At 42.6% G+C, this 24,556-nt stretch overlaps 2 protein-coding genes across 6 annotated transcripts in view; one reads left to right on the forward strand and one right to left on the reverse strand.

Moving 5' to 3' along the window:
- PTPRG (protein tyrosine phosphatase receptor type G) overlaps positions 1-24,556 on the forward strand; it is a 699,320-nt gene that overhangs the window by 502,349 nt on the left and 172,415 nt on the right. The window lies entirely within an intron of this gene.
- LOC113918729 (60S ribosomal protein L37a-like) lies at positions 419-710 on the reverse strand. The gene has a single exon (XM_027587474.2). The coding sequence runs from the start codon at positions 708-710 to the stop codon at positions 432-434; it is 279 nt and encodes a 92-aa protein (XP_027443275.1). The 3' UTR covers positions 419-431.

A 24,556-nucleotide genomic window follows, 5' to 3' on the forward strand; every position in this document is an offset into this window, starting at 1 on the left:
AAACTGGAGGTTTTGAAAAGAGTTGGCTTCTGAATCCTTTCTTCAGTGGTAGCATCATTTTATTATTGGAATAGGAAAGGCAGATCAGGTAAGGGAGATGAAATATCAAGGAAAAAATACAAAAATTATATCTTTTGTACATTTTCCAAATGGTAAATATTTCATTTTAAAGTATGAAGTTCCCTATTTGTGAATTTTAGAACTGGGCTCCCCTGTCTGCATGTTTTTTTTTTCTTTCCTCCATCTTTCTACAAAGCAAAACACCACTGTGGAAGTATAACTCATCCCTTTTATGCATGGTGAGCTAAATCGATCTTTTTATTTTTTTGACCATCCCCTAGGAGTCTTTTCCTTATTTATTTATTTATTTTTTTTGCTACATAAATTAACCCATTTATTATAGGCTAGTAATGTTTCAAATGGTGAAGCTTCTACTGGTCTTTCAACTCCTTCAGTCCTCTGATAGCAGACTTTACTGTGACAGCAGAAGTTGTGTTGTAGGTCCAAGCGCCACCAGCGACGGTTTTCATGCAGGAGCCACAATGCCAGATCCCCACAGCTCGTCTTTTCATCTTTGTTTTGCCACAGAAGGAGCAAATGTACTTGGCGTGCTGGCTTATTTCAATCTTCTTCACCATTTTTCTGAGGGAAGCACCATAATGGGTCCCGTGTTTACCCACGATTCCGACCTTCTTGGTGCGTTTCGCCATGTCGCCACAAACTAGGTCTGAGCCCAGAGAGCAGTCTTTTCCTTTTTTAAATGAAGAATACATTTGCTATCATTCCTATAGTTAGCTCTAATTTTTTTTTTTTTTTTTTTTTTTTTACTTTTGACCATTCCTATTGGGAATGTGAAACAAGGGCCCCTACTGCATAGGAAAAAAGAAAAGAAAGAACAGATGCAAGGAAGGAAGAGAGAGAAAGGAGCAGGAAGAAGAGGAAGAGAGGGAGGGAGGAAAGGAACTAAAAGAGAAAAGGAATTACTAATTATACCCATCTACCAACACCCACCCCAAAAGCCAGTAACTATTTTCTCGTGGGAGAACTTGTGAGTTTGAGTCAGTGAGCGGTGGTGAGTTGTAAAACTTCCTTCTTAGACTGCTCTTCAGGCCAGTTGCAAATACTGACATGATTCTTAATTTCTTCCTTGCCAGTTGCTGATGTTTGAATATCATCCTTCTCACTTTTTCCACATCCTCGGTTTTATCCGGTTACAAGTTCACTTCTTTCACTACATTACCTAGAAGTGTAATTTCAGAATGTTTTGGGTTGATTAGGAAGGCTTTTTTTATACACACACAAAAATTAAAATACATATGTTCCAATTAAACTGTTTTAACAGCTAATTGATTTCATAGGATTTACCATTAAGTGAAGGCTGCAGTCATTTTTAATGTCCGGATGCAAGTTTGGAGTAGATTTGTGGATGTACAACATTGAATTTATAGCCTATCAGGTGTTTTCAGTCCATCTCTTGTCTGCAAATGGCCTGTAATTCAAATTTCCTCTTAGCGGACATTACAGAGGACAATTTAATAATTGGCAAAGCATCACATAATTAAGAGACTTTGAAAAAGACCGTGTGAAAATCTTCTTTAATTAAATCATTGCACTTCAAGGATGGTTACCAAGTACTTTGCCCCTCTGTATATCACTAAGTGAAAATAGTTTAGAATCTGTCATTTGGTTTAGAATTTAGTTCTTTGGGCCATTTGTTCTCATAGAAGTCATAGAATCTGATTGTCATAGGGACATATTAGGAACTCTATAGCGGTCCACCAAACAGGACAATTTAGAGACCTAGCTCTGAGGGGTTTTAAGATTGACCATGATCCTCTAGCTCCTTGGCATCTACCAAGACAAGAGAATCCTGGTTCCGTGACTCCTGATCCAGTTCTCATTTTTCCTAGCCTTGCTCTTCCTGGAAGTGTGATCTAGTAGGTCCTTTGGCTGACTACAGCTTTTGGGAGATACAGATAAAGGACTTTGCATCCCAAGTAGAGAAGGAAGCGGCAATTCTTTTTCTTCCTCCTCCCCTCCCCCAGATCTAGTTGAAAAGATGCTTTTAAAAAGAATACGGGGGCGCCTGGGTGGCTCAGTCAGTTAAGGGTCGGCCTCTTGGTTTTGGCTCAGGTCGTGATCCCGGGGTCATGAGATTGAGCCCCATCGCTGGGGCTCTGCATTCAGCAAGAAGTGTGCTTGAGATTCTCTCTCTCCCTCTCCCTCTGCCCCTCCAACTGCTTCCTGCATGCGCATACACTCCCTGTCTCTCTTTAAAATAAATAAATAGAATACAAATACTGCTAATAAAAGTTAATATCTTATGTGGACTTAATTCATGTAAAATGCCAAAATAAAGTGCCTATATTCAGTAGTACCTTATTTAACCTTTACTGGGACCCCTCAAGGTATTATTATGCCCATTTTACAGATGCAGAAGCTTGAGGCATGGAGCTTCTTTTCAATGTCGATTTCGCAAGACTACACAGGCCAATAGAAGTTAGAGCCAGTATTTCAACAGCAACAGCCCGTCTCCAGGGTCTGTGCTCTTAGTGGAATACCGAATCAGAGAAGCTGGTGTTCTCTTCAAAAGGGTAGAGAAAGAAGTAGATATCATTGGTTCCAGTTATTATCCCATGTATAGAAGTGCTTCAGGGCCTCTCTTAATTTTGCTGGTACCTGAAGAGCTAGTATCTTGTGACTTAAAACTGTGTTCTTATTCTTTCTGTCCATAATGAAGAACTTTGGTCCTATTCTATATTCTCTTGCCTGTAATTACGTTATACATTTGATGACAGCTTTTTTTTTTTTTTTTTTTGCTTCTTCCTTTTTATAAAAAGGTATAGAGTGTTGAATGAATGGTGTAGTTAGATAAGGATAATGTGCGTGGATGGGGTAAAGATTTCAACAGTCACTTACTCACTTTTTTAATGACAGTGGTTCCTATGGGGGGGAGGGGACAGGGACTTTGCCTTGTGGCTATGTCTGGAGACACTTGATTGTCGTACTGGGGTGGCGGTGCCCTGGCATCTAAGGGATAGAGACAAGGAGCACTTGCCCAATGTCCTACAATACACAGGACAGCTCCTCCCAGCAAAAAAGTATCCAGCCCAGAATGTCAGTGCTGAGATTGAGAAACCTTGCTTCATCTTTACCAAGTAAGTATTTGAGGACACTTCAACGTTGTAATCTCAGTGGATGGGGGAGCTGTTTGCATTCTTCTGCTCGTTGATAGCCATAGGAATAACTAAAAATTTCCTGCCTGAGAATTCCCCAGTCGCTGGCCAACCAAGGTATGAAGATTTACATGCCAAAATATTTAAATCGGCCCCGTTTTAAATCAGCCCAGGTATTCCAGGTTCACCTATGCCCCTTTAAATTAAAGAGCCCACATGGGTGTTTATTCCCAGATGCTACAATGGTTTGTGAAAGGAGCACCAATTTGATAAAACACTCCCTCAGACATAGAAAAATAAACAAAGGTAAGAGCATGTGCAAATGCCTTTGAACTTGAAATCAGTGGGAGCTGGTTTGAAAACCTCAAAGATCAGTGAAACTCCCTTGTGGGGGGTGATAGGAGACTCTGTCTCTGCCAGTCACAGCGCTACCCTGGTCCCATGGCTTCGCAGAATTTCCCAGGGCAGGATGCTGGTTTTATTTTAGGGATTTGTTACTGTCTCTGAAAGTCTTGTTAGTCTCCATGCATCTAGGCATTATCCCAGAGGAATGATTAGCCATCTTTAACTGTATGAATTCTGATGCTACTCACCTGTGGTGCTGCAACACGGGATTGCCTATAGGAGAAGAAGCTTACAATTTTCTTTTGTATTTAGGCGTTACATTGAAACTACTGTTTGTTTTCTCTGTCTGTAGCGTCTTGATATATATATGGTATGTCTGTACCCATCTGAAGCCCAGAGCCTATTTCTGGAGGGTGCCTCTGACGCATACTTTCAAAGCACATGTCATGTACCGTTTGGGTGGTGTTTCAAAATAGACCAGTTTGCATAGATGCTTCCTATTTAGTGGGAATCCATTCAACCATTTTTACAGGATGTGATAACAAACCAGTAAGAAACTGAATTTCACCTATCTGTGTGAGACTTTGTATGAGTTTCCAGTAACCCCCTTTCCTCTGCACCTTGATCTTTGTAAGACTGTTTGGCCAACTCTGGTGTTTTTCAGGAATGTAACTCCTTTGGTTTGTGAGGGATTAGGAGACAGAGACAATGGGGAGAACTTCCAAAATAGAAATATTTTATCCTTCCTGCCTTTTAACTTGCAACAAGTAAGTGTCCAAATGGGATAGAGTAAAAGGCACAGTAGTTGGGGCTCACCTCATTTCTTTAAGACTGCCCACGTGTCTTTCGAGAAAATTATTAGTGTTGGATCCTCTCCGTTTTGGGCTTTCTTTGTGAGATCTGGGAAACATACCTGCACATAGACTCATCTGGACACATTTGTAAAACAGATTCTGTTTCTTAGCCTTCTGTGTTTTCTGAATATCTATGAAATTACATGATTTTGATGTGCATGCAAATTCCTAGGTAGCTGTATACAAAATAATACGATAGCACTAATTTAGAGCTTGCTTACCTGGAATTTGGGTTTGTCCAAAGTTGAGGTAAGCCAAGACTGTTGCTGAAGAAAGCATTAATTAAGCACATCAGTCCTATAGACAACACTGAATGAGAAGAATTGCTTAATCTGTGTATATCAATTGAGTACTATCAACCGATTTTATGTAGTATTCATTTGATATCAGTCCTTTGGTTCTAACAGATAACTTTTATATATCAAATAAATGGGTTTGGTCAGGAGTACTCTTAAAATCACACTACTAGGAATTGGTTTGCACCACATGTATGAAATAAAATCATATATCTCTGAAACAATACCCAGTTCTGACTCTTTGATAATGCAGTTCCTAGAACTTCTAGATTCTATTACTAAGGTCTTACTCGACTTTCTGCAGTGTTTTCCCTGGTGGCTTGGCATCCTTGAGCACCATTCTAATGAGGTTTCAGTGAATTATTTCTATTTTTAGTCACTCTCCAAAGGTGGCTGCCAGGCACTGGTTCTATTTTTAAAAAAAAAAAAAAAACAACAACCAATTATAGGGTTTAGCGCCAGATGTGTCAGAAATGCAAGCAGCTAACTAACACAAAGCCAATTCCTAAATCTTTCAGGAAAGGAAATGAATATTTAGGGCCACATCTGCACTTGGTAGGCTGACTAGCCTTCCCCCTTTTTTAACGGAAAGCAGCCTAAAGCTTTGGTTCTTCTCTATTTTACATTGTATAGATGTCCTCATCCTGCTAAAACAGTTCCGACAGGTAAAGTCACAAGTCTTCTAGAAAGAGATTTCCAGTTTCTGATTCTCTTTGAATATAAACATAGTTTTTTAAAATAGGTGACAGTTATGGACTCTGGTCATGTGTCAGGCCCTCTGCCAGTTCTGTCAAGCATTCTACATACATTATCCCACTCAGTTCTCATAACAGCTCTCTGAGAAGGAGATTCCGATTCCAGAACCTTCCCCAGATGCTTCGATTCCCTTCGATGATGAAATCAGTGTTTAGGAAAACCGCTGGAAAGGGTTGGGGTTTTGGAGTGAAAGGCTCTATGCTACAGTTCTAACTTGCCACTCACTGCCATGTTCCCCTAGACAAATCTATCTGTTCCCTCACTGCTTCAGTTCCTTTTGTCCATCAGATGGAAATATTGATAGCGATGGGCTTGTTGTGAACTTCAGATGAGATCCGTATATATGAAAACACCATGGCGCAGACTTTGAAGCACTCCATACAATGTGTTAAAATAGTAACGATGATGGTGGCACTTAGTAATAACTAGAGCTGACCTGCTAAAATAAAAGGGAATACTTTGAACCCTTAGTCTTGCATATCCCGAAGCCTGGCCCAGAACTGGTAACATTCAAATAAATAAACATTTTGCTTGGGGTGCATCAGATGTGTGCCTCCTGCCAGTGTACTTGCATTTGGGTGGAGGATGCTTCAGTTCTCGGATGGCCTTGGCTGGGAGACAAGATTCCGAATTCTCAGGGGTTGTTGTTGGTGCTGTCACTCACTAATTCAAGAGGAGGTAACCAAATTCAAATTTCCTCAAGGAGCATCGACACGTCTGTCTTACTACTTTCAAGAGGAGCTAAAGTAATTAGTTGTAACACCTTGGCTAGTGAAATAAATAGTTATTTAATTGGAGCCGCCAGGCATCTGAGAGCGAGACAAGCAACGTATGATATGGGCCCGGATGCCTGCAGATGGTGGGGAGGCCATTTGGAAGTAAAAGGGCCTCCTCGGATTTTCCACTGGCCCCCAGTGACTGCTTAATTCCTGGGAGTGAGTTTCTCTCCACTGGCAAAGGTGTAAACCAGGCAGCCTTTATGTGGCCTTGTTTGTGCTGGAAATGTCTCCTCATTTAGGAGATCCCTTATTAGTGTCTACTTGGTTAGAGGCACTGCCATCCATAACGATGGGATCGTTACAGATTTTTAAATACTATGGCCTGTGAATTATTGCCGTTTGTGGCAGTTCGTTTCACTCGTCCTTGTGTTTGATGCGCACTGAAGATTAGGGTTGTGAGTAGGAAGTGCGTTCCCTTCTGCATTTTGGCAAGTGTGGCCGTGTCCCCCCTCATCGAAGGGGAATGAGATAACCCCGAACACACGCCCCTCTCTTCTTCTCTCTGTAGCCCTTCTCTTGCTTCTTTGTTACTTCCCTTTGCAAAGCCATGGAGTCACGATGGTGTCCCATGTACGGCGGTCAGCGTAGTGTCCAGAGGATTGAGTAAGGCATGGTCCCTGTTGTCGAGGGCGTGACTCCATGCTCTCTCTCTCTCCCTCAACACACACGTACACACACACACACACACACACACAGATGCGTGCACATATCCACACACTTGCAAGCTCCTTAAGACAAGGACCTCTGCTCGTTTGGTGTTAATATTCTCCATGCTGACCATAAAGATATTGAATGAAAGCAAGAGACATCACTTGAGAGTCTGCTTGATAAAGAAAATGGACTCTAAGGCCCAACAGCCTGATTAAATCCCAGTTCTGCCCATAAGTAACGGTTAACTTCGGTCAGGTTCACTTAGCCTTTCTGCCCCTGGGTTTTCTCATCTGGAAAATGGAGCCAATAATAAGATACCTATCTTGGAGGGTTGTTGTGAGGACTGTAGTAGTTAACACAGGTGAAATGACTATGTGCCCAGTACATAGGAAGTCCTCAATCAATGTCCACTTTCATTACCACTGAAGCAACAACATGCATTGTTATCAGTGAAGTGGTAAAAAATTAGCCACCAAACATAACAGTAATGTGGACAGTAGAGTGGTTAGCCTTCGCTGTGTGGGAGAGGCAAGGCATGCTCACCTGAACAGGGTTTATGACATATCATCTGTGGGTTTTTTTCTCTTCTTCCCTAGACTTAGTAGGCTGAAAGGGCATGGACAGTTGTCCTTCACGGTGGCGGGGCAGTGGGATCGCTGAGCAAGCGCTAAGTAACACTGATACCTGGGTCCCTCTCCTGGGACTTCGATGGCATTGGTCTGGGAGGTGGCCTGAGCATCGGTATCTGTAACAGCTTCTCACGTGATTCTTCAGTGCAGCGCAGGTTGTGAGAACTACCAGCCCACCCCCACTCCTGCCCAGCCGGCCCTCTGCTTAGCAGGTGATGTTCCTTTAGACCCTACTCTGTGGGCATCTCGTTTTCTTGAGAGACTGCTGAGACCCTGCGGAGCCTCCCTTGCTCCACTTCTCAGAGAAGCACCAGTGCCACGCAGATTCTGTTCTCACATTATAGGGAGCGGTTTCAGGAAATGCTGTCCTCTGTTGGGGACTCCATCTTGTATTTATGAAAGCAGTAAAATTCTCAGAGGTGTAGGGGAGCCTGGTCATTTGTGCCTCCTCCTAATTTGGGCCAGAAGAAGCTCAGGCGTAAGCATTGTTTGGTGATAAGGCAGATTGAGCGATATGACGGGGACTGGAGCTCACATGAGTCTACCTGTCTTGGTCCCTGGAGAGGCTGAGCAGAGTAAAGCCAACCTGGCTCACGAACCCAGGAACCAGGGGTTAGGACTGGGGTCTTGTCTCCGCCGGCTAGGTTTGCTTAGTGCTGGAGGCTAGAAGCAGGGGCATCCCCTCTGACTTGGGGATGGCTGGGGAGCTGGGAGGACAGCTCCAGGGGAGAGGGCTGTGCTTGCTTTTCTTGGAGTGGCCCAGCCATTGAGGAAGGAGGATTGCCTTTCCCTTGGGGAGGGGGCTGTGGAAGGCAACTGGGAGCAGGAAGTTGGAAGGAGAAGAGAGCGCTTCCCCAGCACTTGTGAATCAATGCGGGTTGGTACAGATTTCCACTTCGGAGGGAATGTGGGAGAGAGAAAGAGAGGAAAGAGTACATGCTTCTGATGTTTCCATCTTTGTCCTCCTGCTCCTTCTGTGACAAATAATATTAGGGAGGAGAGTTTTATGTTTCTGTCGGCCGGTCTATACCTGTTACCTTTTTTGATGCCTCAGGTTTGTGCAGTAGGAACATCTATGCCTACCTGACAAATGAGGAAACCAAGGAACAGCCATGTTTGATGATTGGGCCAAAGTCACAGGACTGGAAAACGGTGGGATTTGAACCCATGGCTTCCGTACTCTGGAGGCTCTTCCTCTCTTCTCAACCTCAATATTATGCTGCTTCGTACCATCCTGTAAACCCCATAGCCCCCCTCTGCTCCCCAGAACTGTAGACCTGGGGTGGACGCCCTGGTGGCCGTTCCCAGGACCTGACCCAGTTAGGACTCTAAGGGAAAGTCTTCACTGGAGAAACCTGTATTTTTGAACCACTTCTCCTGCCAGCACCTCTTGTAAAATTTGGATGATGCTAAGGTGGTGAGAGCTTTGCGTTTTCTACTACCCTGCCTCCAAAGCACATGCTTTTAATTAGCTACCTATGGAACCTAGCTTCAAGCCCAGCAAAACTGGATTTTTATGGTGGGTTCCATGCAGCTCCCTCAGCCCCGTTGCTTCTGTAAAAGATTTTGGATCTGGGACGTTCCAAGCTCTGGTGGCCTTTGCTCGACGTCTCAGTACCAGAGCCAGGCCCCACCTATGACCCCGTGTCTCTGGTGAGGCCATCTGGAGTTGATGCCGAGCCTCCCCAACCCATGGGGCCAGGAGGCAAATGTGTTTGCCTCGTGAGCCTGAGGAGGCTTTGGGGGGTTGGCTGATGAGCCTCTGGGTGCTGCTGAAACTCTTCAGAAGCCCAGAAGCAGTTCTGCTCACATCTTAGCTGTGTTCTGCCAACACTAGGCATTTTTTGATGTTTCCAGATCAGGAAGGCTGTGACCTGCTGCAGGAGTACTTCTGTCCACGAGCTGCCTTTGCCCATCCGATTGATAATCTACCTTCCGTGCCTTTATCTGCCCACGCCCCAAAGTAATAATCTTCTCCCCTCTCGCTTTATAAATGATGAAATGTGGCAGTGTTTTTCTGTCAGGCAAATGTGTAAAATCAGCCCAGACACCCAGCAAAGTACTGTGCCTTCAATTACATCCTTGTTGTAAAAGCTTCATTGAAAAATTCTTGAGCCATAAAGCAAAGTGAGAGCAGTATCTACCATCACAAGTTGTGAAGCAGAGATGGTCTTGGTGTCAGAGGTCTTGGTGTCAGAGGGGCCTCTGGTAGGCAGTGATGCTATCAGTCATCGACAGTGTCAAAGCTACATCCGCTGTGTGGCCTTCAGTGTGCCAGAGAAGTATGTCTAAAAAGATTTTTACTATTTGGTTTGGGTGCTGCCTAACTAAGGACTTCTAAGACTCTTCTGCATACAAATGACAATAGTGGACTCTATACCACGAGTCCAGCAGATCATGGACCGTTCTGCATCCTCCATGAAAGAACCCATTTAGTATCTAGGTCTTTCCAGCTTCTGTGTATAGAATTATCTGTCTCCTTTCAGTTTTCATTGACCAACTATTTCTTGTAGCCAAGTGTATACCAGTCTCTCTGATAGGCACCGGGGCTACCCTGGTAGACACATAACCATGTGGTCTTTGTTCTTTGCCAAAATCATAGTCTGTTAGAGGAATAGATACTCATCAGAGAAATGTGCCAGTGGATGCATAATTCAGTCGGTGTTAAGTCCAGCGAAGAAAAGAGATAGTCAGAGCTTCAAGAGCACACGATGGGAGGGTCAAGAAGTTCTCAAGTCCAAAGGATAGCACGCGTGATGACTCCAGTGTGGGAGAACAGAGTGCCCGTGGACCTACAGGAAGGTGCTAGGGCTGGCGCTGGACCCCACGGACCCTTGAAGGCCATCAGCTCTAGACTTTTATCCGGGAGCCATTGAAAAACTGGCTTGGGCAAGGGGACCAACTTGGTTAGCTTTTTGGAGCTCATCAGGAACACTGTGGCGAGCTTCAGGCTGGAGAGAAGCCTAGGAGGATACACTGTCACCCGTTTGTCATAAAGAAAAGAGATGGTGGTAGCTGGAACCTGGGGAAAAATTATCTCTTTCTATTACCAAGATTGTGGGAATTTTATGTTCTTATGGAGGAGGAAGAAAATTAGTTTCAGGCTCTGGGAGCATGCATCTGAAGTAACTTGGTGACTAATGAAAATAACACTTCTGGGGTAAGAAAGCAGGTCAGAGGGGTTTATGAATGCTGCTCACGATCGGGTTTGTAGAAACATCCTCGTTGTTTTGATACTGGCAATTTCATTGCTTTTTGCATTTGATGTTTTCTCCTGTTTGTGTTTATTTCTTTACTTGTTTTATGGGCATTGTGCAAGTGTATTGAATGGGCCTTCTGTCTTCTTCGGCTTCCATTTTAATTTTGGAGAGCCGGACAGGGCTATGATTATGATTATCAGTTCATATGTGCATTTTGCCGGGGTGTTGTCATTGCAAATTCACCCGACTGCTTTCTGCTGTGAAAGTTAATTTTGCAGGCACATTGCAAAACCTGGAAACCCACCGATCGAACTTCTTGCAGGGGAATTCAGTCATGTGTTTTGCAAATAGTTCTTAGATGTCTGATATATAAAAATTAGAGTCGTCATTTATAATATCACATTATCTCTCCACCCTCTGTGTTTCAGGACAGATTGATGACCTGGCTGAAACCTGATTATAATTATCACAATAAAAGGCCAAATTAGGTGGATGGCCCCTAGCTGCAGTGGCCTTTAATGCCAATCACACTTACACTCTGTTGCAATTTACAGTTTAAAAGACCTTCCATTTAGGTTTCTTTTATGGCACAGAAGGATTTTTTAAAAAAACACAGTTTACCAGCTCATCTTCAAAACACAAAGCAAAAAGCCATCCATCTGAAAAGTGAAATTATGGGGCTAAGCTGGCTTAAGATGACACCATTAGGAGCCCACTGTCAGAAGCACAAAAAAGCCCCTAGCCAGTTACTATTATCATGCATTTAAGCAAAGGGCAAACTCTCAGATTCTCTTTGTAACTGATTGCCTTGCTCCACTTAGTCCTATAAAGGAGATATTGGTTGTAAAACCTAATGGTATGAAATAGACCTGGTAAAGGATGGCCTTCCCAGTTCCTTTAGATCTTGCTCATGTAATCTTCCTGCTGCAAAGTGAGAATATGACTCCTATTAAATGTAGTTCAGGATGTTCTGCCAAAGGCAATATTATTACTCCTCCAGACCTGTGACTGTTCCAGCAAATGAAAACTTAAGTAACTCCACAACAGCACCTAGTGTTCTTTAAAGAACTCCTGGTTTGAGCAAGCATTTCCACATAAATAAATTAACACTCTCAGGAGTTTTGACATGGTCATGTTACTGGTATATGAATGTGAATTTGGGGGGCACGCCTCTTTTAGGGGCAAAAGAGGAGTGAGTCCTCTACAGCCCTCCCCCAAATTAGAAAATCCCATAGCATAGTAGGGATCTGCTCAGAAAACAGAGTTCTAGATGGTATCCCTTGTGTGAAATAAACTTCACTCAGACCTTTGGACCCTCTCTATCCAGAACGCTCAGGAAATAGACTTTTCAAGAACCCCGCCCCCCAAATAGTCCAAAAGTTAAATTCAGTGTTTTGTATATTAAATAATAATGAAAATGATACTGAATTATGTATTTAATAAAGAACAAGTATGAACTAGTCAGAAAATACTTAAAAACTAGAGATTTGTTTTCTCAAGGATCTCTTCCATGGAATTTCTATCCTGCTATAGTCTTTCTATTTTGAAACGTGGGTTAAATTAAATTATGTTTTTTAATACAGAGGAATGGTGTTGATTTTCCTCCTCAGTCCTCTTCTGATTTTCTATTATTTTAGAAAGGACACAAAGTATATTATTTATGTTTTTAGAAATACTGTTAAGTGGAATGACAAGCGTAGCCAAACAGCATCATCTCAGAAAGCAATCTCTGGCAGAGGAGACATCTGGGATTCTCAAAAGTACTTTCAGTAAAAAAAAAATTTTTAAAACGTAGTATAATGCTAGGAAATTAACTTTAGTCATTAAAGCAGGCAATAAATATCTCAGAGTAATTACCACCATGATACGTCACCAGGCTTGAACGGTCACTATCTTAGAGATTTACTAATCCTAATTAGACATTATGTTCTTTATGGGTCCTAAACTTTTGAGAGATTAAGTAGCTAATTGATAAAAGAACTAGAACGAATACTTTAATACCATTTTACCTTTCTACAGGGCTTGACAATTCGTCAACTGCCTTTACTTACATTGTTTGATCCTTAGGACAAGTAGGCAAATAAGGTATTGTGGATTTTATCCCACCTCCCATCCTGGCCCTCATTTCTGTTCTGGAGATTTTTCCTAACAGACTTGGAGAAAGAAAAATCAGAGGCTAAGTGACTTTGCCCTAGATCACAAAGCTGGAACTGCCTGACACTAAATATTATGCCCATATTCTTTACTTCCTTCCAGGAAAGCTGATGTATCTGTAACTGTTGGCCTTCTCTTAGGTTTCATGGGTGGACAAGTTCAGTGAGTGTTCTGAAAGGCATGCTAGGTAATTTGATATTTACGTCCAGGAAGGCAGCAAGGTCTAGTGGTTCCTAACCTTCCATGCCTCGAACTCACCATTAACAGGTGGTAGGACTGAATCGAATCCATGCACTGAAAGGGTTGTAGCCACAGAGTGTATCCTGACTGTAGGGAGGAGACACTGAACATGTAGAATGTCTTAGAAACAAAAGTGCATCTTTCATTGGCACTGGACAAATTCTGAGACGATGAACTTTTATTCAAATTTAGAACTTAGTGTTGTTTGAGACAGGAAGTGCCTCTGACAGCCATCAGCCACATAGCTGCGTTTTCGGATGTACTCCTAAAATTCCCACATTTAAAGATTCTCACCGTCGGTGCTAGAGGTGGGATCCCTGTCTGGGCTGTGACTGTCTAAGAGGATTTGCTTGTACTTGTGACTCGGAGCAAAGTACCAGAATCCACCATTGGATTCGTGTAGGGTTTTCAAAACCATTTCTGCTTTCACCACAGCTTTTGGTTGAAACAAACCCTCAGTGTGGAATATGGGTTTTTTTTATTCTTTACCACCCACCCCTACTTACAGTAGTCTTTCAAAATGGTATTTTAGGACTGAAACTTAATCCTGAGAAAGGTGTTCCAATGGTGGAAAAGGTTTGGGCACAAAAGTGTTCATTACACTATTATTTATGATAATGAACAAGTCGATATGCCCAGTCTTTCAGAAATGATGTAAATCAGGCCCATCCTGAAGCTGGAATATTATGTAGCCATTAAAAGTTACGCTTTATGGAGACTCTGGATGACCTAAGTGACAAAAATCACATTATTAAATAATACTATTATTGATAAAATATCATTACTGTGACTAAACAAAGCAATTAAGAGCAAACACACATATTTGTACGTATTATAAGGTGCTCATCTAAGCACTTGACATACATCATGTCACGTTGAGGTTAGTACTCCTGGTACTTATGAGGGAAGTGCTTTTGGTAAGTTCATTTTTTAGATGAGGAAACTGGATTCCAGACGTTGGTTCACACAGCTAATAAGTGGAGGAGTGGGGATTTGAACCCCTGTCTTAACCACTCTGGTTGTTCTTCCAGATGTAATGTCTGTCACACATGATCTCCTCCATATTGCTGCATGTGTGCATGTGTGTATGGAAAATTTGGAAGGGCATGTGACCCAATTTCCGGCTCTGGTGACCGGTGTGGTGGGAATTTGGATGGCTTAACCTTGTCATAGTGTTTCTGTCTCTTCACTTGATCGTAGCCAAAAAGCCTTCTAAAGAACATGTGCTGTTTTTGTTATTAGGACATAATGCAATTTTAAATAAATGAATAAAGGGGAGCCTTCTTTACACTTCCGGAAATTCCTGTCACTGAGTGAAAACCCACCCCTACGCTGTCATTCCTGTGTCTTCCAGTTTCTGTGCAGTCAGACCACAGTGGCCAGGCTTCTTCCACCATGATATGGAGGTATCACTTGAGTGAGTTTGGAAACATTCCAAATTTGCCTGGACATTTTTCTGCTTGTCAATCATATGCAAAAATCCAGGAGGCACGGGAGAATATATAATCTGAGTTCTGGATCCCTCAGATCCCATCTTGTAATTTTTAGTTGATTTGGCTAAATGTATGGGCAGTTTAGCCATGGAACAAATACAAGTAAAGACTTTATGGAATAAATAATGGGAAACATTTTCAAATAGTGAGCTGTTTCCATTGAACTATGGACAGATGGGGTGTTTATGCTATTTCAAATGCAGCCCCCCCCTTTTTTTTAAGTCTTTTGCTGGTAAAAAATAGAATCAGAGTTCTTTTGTTTTTTCCTTGACTTTCTTCTAAACCTATTTATTTATTTATTTATTTATTTATGAGAGAGCAAGTATACAGTTGCGTGAGCTAGGGAGAAGGGCAGAGGTAGAGAGAGAATCCCAAGCAGACTCCACGCTGAGTGCAGAGCCCCATGCAGGGCTCAATCCCACAACCCTGAGATCATGGCCTGAGCTGAAATCAAGAGTTGGATGCTTAAAGGACTGAACCACCTAGGCGCCTCTCTGCTAAACCATATTTTCAGTGTTTGCCTTTATAAACTATAATTTGCAATGATCAAGTCATACCCCAAATGCTAAAGGAATCTCTTGAAAGACATTTGAAAGAGTCCCTTTCTTTTAAAAATGTGTATGAAGATAGTTACCAATAAAACATTGGTTGAAGATTTGCTTCAACATAATTGGTGGATGTGAGGATACAGATGAAAGAAGATTGGTCATGAAGTGGAGTGATGAGCTTATAGGAGCTCATTACTCTTTCTACCTTTGTTCATGCCGAAACATTGTCATCATCAAAAAAATGAATCAGACACCTAACTGCTCTCCTGGTGATTCCATTGCATCATGAGACGCAACAAATGTCGTTTGAAAGGGAAATTTTCAGGGAAGTTACATAGAACTTTAGTCTATAAAATGCCAAAACAAGCAGTTAAAATGTGAAAAATTCTGACAGTCTATCACATTGTTTGCATACAAGGCTTAACCATGCCAAAGAATAATTTGACTGGTTTTTTTCAACTTAGCTAACCTCATAGTAATCATATTAATGGGTTTTGATATGGTAAGTGTGGCTTTTGAGCTGTCAGCCTTTTAGAAGCCCTTAATCTCTTACCCATGAACTTTTGTGCAAGTATCTGAAATGTCCCCTTGGATTTCAGACTCTCAGCCCTCCAGGCCATCCTACCTGTTCGCTTGAGACGGGTAGCACTTTTCCTTCGTCATGATCCTTGCCTGGAATTTGACAGTGAACCTCTGGTTACCTGTGCATAAAATCCGTGTTAGTCTGGCCTAAACCTACCCTGAAGATTGATTGCTTCGACTACAGACCATTTCCTAGAAATGGAACCATACAATGAAGCAAAGAGCATTTTGAAACCTCTTGATACTCATTTTCAAATAGTCTTCTGAACAGGTGGCACCACGGTGCTCCTACCGAGGATGTAACTGTGCCCATTTCACCACACACACAAAGAAGCAGTGGGCATTATTATTTTTCAGAATCTCTCCTGATATGGGGGGGTGGGGTTCTCCTTTTTATTTATTTATTTTTTTAAAGATTTATTTTTTCATTTTAGAGAGAGAGAGCACGTGAATGGGGGTGGGGGAGGCGAGGGCCAGAGAGAGAGAGAGAGAGAGAGAGAGAGAGGCAGAGAAGCAGTCTCGCCACTGAGCGCAAAGCCCGGCACAGAGCTGGATTCCAGGACCCCGAGATCATGATCTGATCCGAAACCAAGAGTCGGAAGCTTAACCGACTAAGCCACCCAGGCGGCCCCAAAGTCTCCTTTTGAAAAAAATTGTCACGGAGGATAAATATTTCCCAAGTTTTCATTATTGTTCACTTCTTTTTCCATTTAAAATGTATTTGTTCATAAATGCCCATCCTTTTAAAAAAAATTTTATTTATTTATTTGACAGAGAGAGACACAGCGAGAGAGGGAACACAAGCAGGGGGAGTGAGAGAGGGAGAAGCAGGCTTCCCCGCCGAGCAGGGAGCCCAACTCGGGGCTCGATCCCAGGACCCTGGGACCATGACCTGAGCCGAAGGCAGAGGCTTAACAACTGAGCCACCCAGGTGCCCCATAAACTCCCATCTTTTATTATTATCATATTTAGAGCACTGTTTTACAGCAGGATGCAGGCTCACCCTCTGTTCTCATATGTAAACTTGCTGAGAAGATCCTGTTATCTGACCCATTTCTGCATTCGCAGTACCTGCTCTAATGTCTGGTGCAGGGTAGCTACTCAAATGTGCATAGAATACAATAGTGTCCATTTTGAGTAGGAATTTCTATAATATTTGTTGTTAGGAAATCTATTTTATTTCATCAGTGCGTCTGAGAGGAAACCCCTGGAGGGTTCTGGGAAGCCAGTGGCTGTAATGCAGGAATAATTGCCCTTCTGATTCGTGAGCTGTGCTTTCCATACCAGTAGCATCTTGTGGGAAAAGGAACAGTGTTGTACTGAAATGTGCAGATTGATTGTATGACATCACACTCACCAGTAATTTCTCTTGCACTCATGCCATCGCCTAAATTAAAGACTTAGTATGATTGACAAATTTGGGGAAGACTTTTTTTTAGCTTGTTGCTATAGATTATTCTAGTGGCATTTTTTTTCCATTTCTCAATCTTGGTATTAAAAATTAAGAGATAAATCAGAAGGTTTTTATTATTTCTTTTTTTTTTAAGAATTTATTTCTGTGTGGGCGCCTGGGTGGCTCAGTTGGTTAAGCAACTGCCTTCGGCTCAGGTCATGATCCTGGAGTCCCGGGATCGAGTCCCGCATCGGACTCCCTGCTCAGCAGGGAGTCTGCTTCTCCCGCTGACCCTCTTCCCTCTCATGCTCTCTCTCTCTCAAATAAGTAAAATCTTTAGAAAAAAAAAAAAAAAAGAATTTATTTCTGTGTAAGCTTTACACCCAACGCAGGGCTCGAACCCATGGCCCCGAGATCGAGAGTCCGCATGCTCCACCAACTGAGCCAGCTAGGCACATCGCTTTATGTTATTTCTTGCTAGTGCATCTTTTTTCGTTTCCTGCTTCCCTTCTTTCCCTCATGATTTTTGGTCCTATAAAAATCCCTTTTTCATAGAGATTTTCTCATAAATCTTGTTTCTCAGCTATTTCTCATCAACTTTCCTTCACTTTGTATTTCTAGCTTCTGGGAGCACTGAACCCAAAGTTACGTGATTTTCCTGTGGCATGCCTGGACTCTGGTAAAACCTGAGAAAGCCAATCTTTTAGGTTCTTACTGTTCTGGGTAGATGTCCATTATGTCACAGTCTTTTTTTTTTTTTTAAGATTTTATTTATTTGACAGAGAGAGACACAGCGAGAGAGGAAACACAAGAAGGGGAGTGGGAGAGGGAGATGCGGGGCTCGATCCCAGGACCCTGGGATCATGACCTGAGCTGAAGGCAGACGCCTAACGACTGAGCCACCCAGGTGCCCCATTATTACATCACAGTCTTAATGAAATTTTGTGTCACTCAGCTTTCCCCAGGTCACCGCCACTTACAGAGCTAAGCAGAATTTTGCCTTCTCTTCTCCCACATTGTGCATGGAATTCCTCTGAAAGAGTAAAATAAGAGTCATCCATTTTAAACACCTCAGATTTCAGTCCTGTTTTTCTAAAAGCATCTTCCCTATTCCCACAGTCTGAGATGTACCTAGAAAGGCCAACCCTAGGAAGGAATATTTGATTACCCACCCCCAGTTCAGTCCATCTCCTCAGTTCCTCGTTCCATCAAAGCCTATGATGCTTTCTCCTTCTTTTCATTCTGGTGTCATTTGGTGACAGATGGTGAATAAAAGCAGCGATCCCAGGCCAGGTGGCAGAGTATCTGTGTCTGCATTTTGACGACACCTGTCACTGGAGAATGTAGGCATACAGACTGAGATAGTGTCCAGGGACAAGGCAGAGGAAGTGGGCAATCTGGAGGCCCCCACCAGCTGAAGAGTGTACTGGGGTCTCACGAGCTTATGCAGTTTTGATCTGATTTTGTAGGTAGACCCAAATTTTTAAGCAACTGGCATTTCACAGGAGTTGCTCATAACTTGACTCATGTTTTCTCTTGCTTGACTTTCCCACCATGAGGTGCAGGATTCTGTACAATGAAATCATCAGTGAAATAAAAGCACAGTCAACATTATGCCACACCTGTGATTAACCAAGGTTGTTAGTTCAGGTTCTAGAATATTAGGTATATTTTTTTATTCTCTGGCGTAACTGCTTAGTACTATGCTTTGGTAAAGAGAGTAAGCTAGAATTGTTTCCCTAGGTGACCTGCTATCCAATCTGCATGTCATTTTCAAATCAGCTGAACTGTCCAAACTAAAGCAATCCACCAGCAGAAATCTACCCCCAACTTCTTGCCAAGCTAACATTCTGGTGGGACTGCAGAAATGGAAGAATTTATCATTTTGACCTCTTGACGTGACAGGCTTTTTTGACACAGGGCAAAAGAGAGGAGGAATATGCTTACATTTGCTCTGTGATCAGCTGTCTTTCTGTTGGCCTCCTAATACTTTCTGTTCTGAAATATAGAGAGAGAGAGGGAAGAGAGAGAGAAATGCATGGATATACGTGTCTGTATCTGCATGTAAGTTTAGCTATTTACTGTCTCTTAAGTGTCACCGTCAGTCTGTCCTGTGGTTCCTAGATTATAGCAGAGCTTTCCAACTCTAGCTGCTAACACTGCTTCATCAGGGCTGTTATCCTCTAGCCAAATCAGCAGAGAATGAGCCCTGCCTGGTTTTGAATATGAAGCTTCGTGGCTTATTCGTCTCCCTCGAGTTATCATTTGTCTGATGTCCTCTGCTTGGGGTCACACACGGTGCTACAGCCCACACTTTCTACTACGTGGGAGGGAGTCCTACTTGCTTTACTTTCTGTCCAAACACAAAATGCACTTTATGGCAACACTAGTGTGGAACCTTCCAGAGATTTTTTTTTTTTTTTTTTTTAACAAATGGCAGAAGGACATAGGACATTGTTCTGGTGCTGTTTCACCCAACGTATCGACTCAGGAACAGCGTCATGGTGACATGATAGTATATGTACATTGCTTTACGTGTATCCTGCCCTACTCTCGTGATGTGCAGTTATTGTCTTGTTTTATTTTGTGAGCCAGAAATGAGATTGGGCCATGAAATCCTACAGCTTTGGATAGTCCAGAATCCCTCTCTTATAGCCAAAATTAAGTAGCAACTCTAAATGATACTGAGAAGTCCAGCCTAAAGAGCTTTCGGTTCCTTGTCTTTGTTATCTGGAAATTGTCCTTCTCTCGGCAATGATTTTGGCTTTATTCGCTTGTACCGTCAGTCGTTTCACTTAGTAAATTAGGATGAAATATCAGGTATGCCCCAGGCACTATTAGATTATCTCATAGCAAGCTCATTCTCCAGTGGAGAAATGTGGACTGGTGTTTGTATTTACGGTATTAAGGACCATATAAAAGAGTGGACTTGAGCTCCTCATTAGGTTGCTTTTGGTGGGGAACAGAATTCACTTAAACACTTCATCGGGAAAAGTCCCTCCATGCTCTGTGGGAGTGAAATCTGGAAAAGTCTGTCTGCAGTGCCATGTGTGACCATGAGTCCAAAATTGTAGCTTTACCGAGTTTTCGAAACCTGGCGATTTTACTTCTAGAAGTTTATCCTAAGGAGCTTAACATGCATATGCACATAGCTGTAAACATGCTCATTCAAACTTTAAAAAAATAGTGAAAAATTGAATACAATCTCTATGTCTGCAGGTGAGATGAGTTACATACATTGTAGTCTATCTATGCAGTGGAATCATAAACATACACCACAAGTGATGTTGGGGGCTCCTGGGTGGTTCAGTCGGTTGAGCATCTGACTCTCGGTTTTGGCTCAGGTCATGATCTCCGGGTGGTAAGATGGAGCCTCTTGTTGGACTCTGTGCTCAGCTTGGAGTGTGCTTGAGATCCTTTCCCCCCTTCATCTCCCCCTCCCCTCTGTTCCCCCCCCCCGCTTGCACACCCACGCTCTCTCTCTCTCTAAAATAATTTTTAAAAAGTGATGTTGAAGAATATTTAATAACCAGGAAAAAAATGAAGTTGTTTTTGTACATGTACTTTTCACACATTTGAGAAACAGGAAAATGTGGGGGGCCCCTGAGAATCCGACTTCAGTTTATCAATCACATAGGGTCACTGTGAAAATCAGTGGGCTAATTCACATAAAGCCCAATATTTGGCACGTAATAAATGTGGTCTGTAATAATGTCCATGATAACAATGATTGGAGATTGCATTGAATAAAGACTAGAAGTCTACACATTGAAATATTAACATTGTTTACATTTGCGCGAGAGAATAAACTTTGATTTTGATTGTTCTTTTTTTTTTTCCACTGTGCCTGAGTATTTTTTAAATTTCTGCAATTAACAGTGGAAGTGTGGTCACTTCGGCATTACGAGCACCAATATTTTTTTATTAATAGATGTAGGAACTTCATTGTTACGGTGGAATTGGGGGCAATGAAACAGTTGCCCACAGATATTTATGGCTAAGTTTCACCAAGACAAAGAGCATGCTTTCGCCATTGTCAGTGGGAAAATTCATTGTATTTCTAGGGCATCTGTATTAGCAGTGGTGGCCAAATAGCTGTATTAATGTTCTGGTGTGTGATTTGGGTTAATTACTGTCATAGTTTTATTAGACTTTGACATGACTTTTTTCCCCAGGAAGTAAAATTTGAGGCTATTCAAGATTGGTATTAACTATCTTGCTACAAATGCATCTCTAATATGGACAACTAAAATCAACAACTATAAAACCGCAGTGTCTATAGGGGAGTGAGGATTTCCTAATACAGACATCGCATAGAAAGCCTCCTTTGGTTTTGGTTTTGGTTTTTTAAGATTTCATTTATTTATTGGTTTGTTTATATTGGGGGGGGAGAAGGTGTCAGAGGGAGAGGGAGAGAGAGAATCCCAAGCAGACTATGCTGGGTGCGGAGCCCAACGTGGGGCTCGATCCCACCACCAGAGCCAAAACCAGGGGTTGGACACCCAACTGACTGAGCCACCCAGGCACCTATAGAAAGCCGCCTTTGATCTTACTTGCCTTTGGACCTGTGCTAGTTTACTTGCCCACAGAAGCATTTAAGACCAGAAGGTTCTAGAGAAGGGACTGGTTGCATTTGTTTCTCTTATTTCCGTTAGAACCTTTTTTTTTTTTTTAAGCTTTTTGGTAGTTAACCACTTTTGACTCACTAGCCATTCTTTATATTAAATTTTCCCTGTTCAAATTACTGATGAGGCTCCTGTCTCCTAACTGGACAGTGACCAAAAGCGAAGGGACGAGAGAAAAGCCACCTGCAAAATGAATTAATTGCTACCGGACTGTCAACTCATGACCAACACTCTGTATTCCTCAACGTGCTTAATAACTGATTTTATTTTAGTCTGGATTACATCAGACAGCCCATAATCAGGTGCTGAATATGCCCATCAGCATTACCACATTGAGTACAAAATAAGTAAATACCCTCTATGCCTCCATAACATGAAGGCATTTATCCACTCAGCAGAGATTTATCCAGCAGGGTCAGCGTGCTTGGCACTTGAGGAGGCGCTAAAGAAAGGAATGGTCCTCTGGCCTGGCTGTGCAAGCTCGTGGAGGAGATGGGCCCTGGGTATGTGGAAAATTAACCAACAATGCAATAAGAGTTTGCAAGGCAGCTTACAGTCCCATTAGCATTTGTGTTGCTTCATATTTCCAGACTAAGTAATGTTGCAGAACACCAGTATTCTGTTCTGTGCCACCCGCTCACATTTCTGAGCGCATGGGCATTCATTTGTCTTTTCAATTGTTTTCCATTTTCCCCGCATACTCGATACTTGCTGGTAGGAATTTCAAGGGCTGCAAATGGGTAGGTCCTCTGTAATCAATGAAAATAGTTTATGACACCGGATCTTTGAAATTGTGTCTGAATATGCACACTTTGGGACTTGAGGAGTTATCTCTTTTACTGTATAAATTACTGGCAGCCAGCTGTGCAGGATGAAGCAGGAGTGCTTTGTGGAATGCCAATGGTTTGGAGATTGTAGGGCTCCATGGGAAGCAACTCAAGTTTTGGAACCTTTACGCAGCTAAGACTCATGGAGCCAGATTGAGAGTCTGGTGTCCCTTCATACATGTGCCCTGTATGGAATAATACTGAAGATGTTCCCTTCTCAGCATTGTTCTAGTGAGTCCCTCGAGGGGAACTGTGTGCCCTTCTCTGTGCGGTTCATGCAGAGGCGTTAGATCACACTGACAAGCCATACCTTGGTGTCTGGGACTCTGAACTGTTGGTGAAGGTAATGCTCTGGGATTTGCTAGCCCAGCCTTTGTCAGCACATGCTTTGAGTAGTACTGGTCCTGGAAGATGCTCGACCTTGGTCAAGTCCTGGAAAATGCTATCTGGTCTAGAATATCCTCCTTCCCTTGGACACTGACAGTGCAGTTTAGCGTAACAAAGGCTCTCTGGCAAATCCTAAAATAAAACGAACATGTCGTTTTCTAACAAGGTATTCATGAAATTGTGTCTACGCTGGATCCTTTCTTCCTTTAAGTATTGATTGTCCCACCAAAATACTGTTTTCTCTACTTTAATTAGGGAATCTGACTGTTGTTTTTGAATAGCTGTCTTCAAAGCCTTCAACCCACCTGTGTGTGTGTGTGTGTGTGTGTGTGTGTGTGTGTGTGTGTGTGTGTGTGTGTGAATTTTTTGGTGGCTCCTGCCGTCCCTAAGAATTAGAAGGTCTGGATAGAGGGTCATGGGGCCTGGAAGGGGAACCATGCATTTGAGGTATAGGAATTGTGAGGTAGGCAATGGCTTAGATTGTACCAGAAAGACCATGGTCTCCAGTTGGAGCCCTACAACTTTCTAGCTATAATTTTGACAAACCACTTGTCATAAAGCCTTAGTTGCCAAATCTGTTACGTGAGCATGATTACTTGTTCTTAACCTCAGAAGTATGTTGTGGGCAAAGTGAAAAAAAACGAACATATAGCACACGGCGTAGTATGTGGCTCCTTGTCCCCTCTGGCTGGATACTAACTGTTATTAATTTGAGGAAACATAGACGGTGGCCGGGATTTGGGATGGTCCTATGCAGAGCCCACCTGGGCTTGACAGAGGCAGTGACTGAAATTTTGAACTAGGTTTGTTAAGCCAGAAACATTGCCATGTCCCTTAGGTGTGTGTGCGTCCACGTCTGCAAGGAGGGGTCCTTGAGGAATGCAAACAAAACCCAGTGACTCACACAAAGGCTGCTGGAGGAGCTGGGCATCCCATGTCTGCTTTTTCACCCCTGGGCTGTGGTGTTCCTCCAGCTTCACTGTGCGGTGTGTTTGCTCAGTGCAGAGCATCTGCCCTTCAGCGCAGAGCAAGTCCCTTGAAATCCGATCCCAGTATAGAGGATCACCTGCTGCACAATTCACGGGATTAAAAACAGTGATTCCTGTCTCCGAGGGGATTTCACTCTGTGCCTGTTTGGGAAAATAGCTGCTTATGCTTAGCTTAGCAAAACACTTCTCTGTTTTCCTAGCCCGGGTCAGGGTGAGGCGGGGCTTGTTAAGGTCCATAGAGATGTTCATTTAGTGGCATTTTCTGTCCCCATCCAGGCCCCCGTGGGAGGAGGAGGGGATGGATGCAAGAGAAGTGGTATGGGAATGTGGCCTCAGGTTTTCCAACCTCTCAACAGTGTGTCAGAAAGACAGCAGCCCATTGGAAGCCAAGGCAACACTGTTGGTGTCACTGGCCCTGGGTTGTCTTTGCCAAAACACTGGCTTACTTTAAGATAGGCATATGTGAATGAATTCGTTTATCATGTGAATATTTGATATACATATCAAATTAATCAAAATTAATCAATCGATATATACAGATAGATCAGTATTTGAATGCAGTGTTTTCTCGAAAAGCAAATGCATTTTTTTTTCTGGTTCTAAAAATAATCATGTTGTTCAAATTTCAAACA

This window comes from Zalophus californianus, chromosome 1 (genome assembly GCF_009762305.2).
Source record: "Zalophus californianus isolate mZalCal1 chromosome 1, mZalCal1.pri.v2, whole genome shotgun sequence".
Lineage (NCBI taxonomy): Eukaryota > Metazoa > Chordata > Mammalia > Carnivora > Otariidae > Zalophus > Zalophus californianus.

Excerpts from the sequence above, each read along its gene's own strand:
- LOC113918729 (XM_027587474.2), bottom strand. The coding sequence starts at position 710 with ATGGCGAAACGCACCAAGAAGGTCGGAATCGTGGGTAAACACGGGACC.